We start from the raw sequence: 538 nt of genomic DNA on the forward strand, positions 1-538 counted from the left end.
TTGGGTAGTTCAGGTTGGTCGAGTTTTTGGGTTATACGTAATATAATTAAAATTAATAAAAGAATTAGTGAAAATTTTAATAAAAATGAAATTAAAAATTTAAGGTAAGCAGTTCGTAGAAAATAAAAACCCTAATTTGGGATAAATACCTCAAATTTAGGGTTTCAGTGGTGAAACGAATCCGGAAGTTGAAGACAATGGCGAAGTTCAATGTGGTTCAGAAGCAGAGACGAGCTCATAAAGCTCAGACGAAGAGGGACGCCCATGGTGATCCCTTGACGAAGAAGCTAAAGATCAAGCAACAGCCTACTTATGTTTCCAGTAAGCGTAAGCGGAAGTTGATGAAGAAAAAACGCAGAGTATGGATTCTATGTGCCTGCGTTTGTTTTGTGCTATGTATTTCAATTGAAAGTATCTGTGATGCGGATTGATTGTTCTCTTTTTGTTCGATTCTTGCTAATTGCAGGAAGAGAAGGAAGCTTTACAGATGGGGCTGACGAACATGGAAGATGTTGAAATGGCTGTTGCTGAAGGTAAT

General features: G+C 37.5%; 1 protein-coding gene across 1 annotated transcript; it reads left to right on the plus strand.

Moving 5' to 3' along the window:
- Positions 1–135: 135 nt before the first annotated feature.
- LOC111787215 lies at positions 136–535 on the plus strand (the record flags this gene model as incomplete). Its single annotated transcript, XM_023667299.1, has 2 exons — positions 136–359; positions 467–535. Coding segments are annotated over exons 1-2 (231 nt in total), but the record flags the coding sequence as incomplete, so codon positions are not given.
- Between the last annotated feature and the right edge of the window lie 3 nt (positions 536–538).

Source organism: Cucurbita pepo, unplaced genomic scaffold (genome assembly GCF_002806865.2).
Source record: "Cucurbita pepo subsp. pepo cultivar mu-cu-16 unplaced genomic scaffold, ASM280686v2 Cp4.1_scaffold007209, whole genome shotgun sequence".
Taxonomy (NCBI): domain Eukaryota; kingdom Viridiplantae; phylum Streptophyta; class Magnoliopsida; order Cucurbitales; family Cucurbitaceae; genus Cucurbita; species Cucurbita pepo.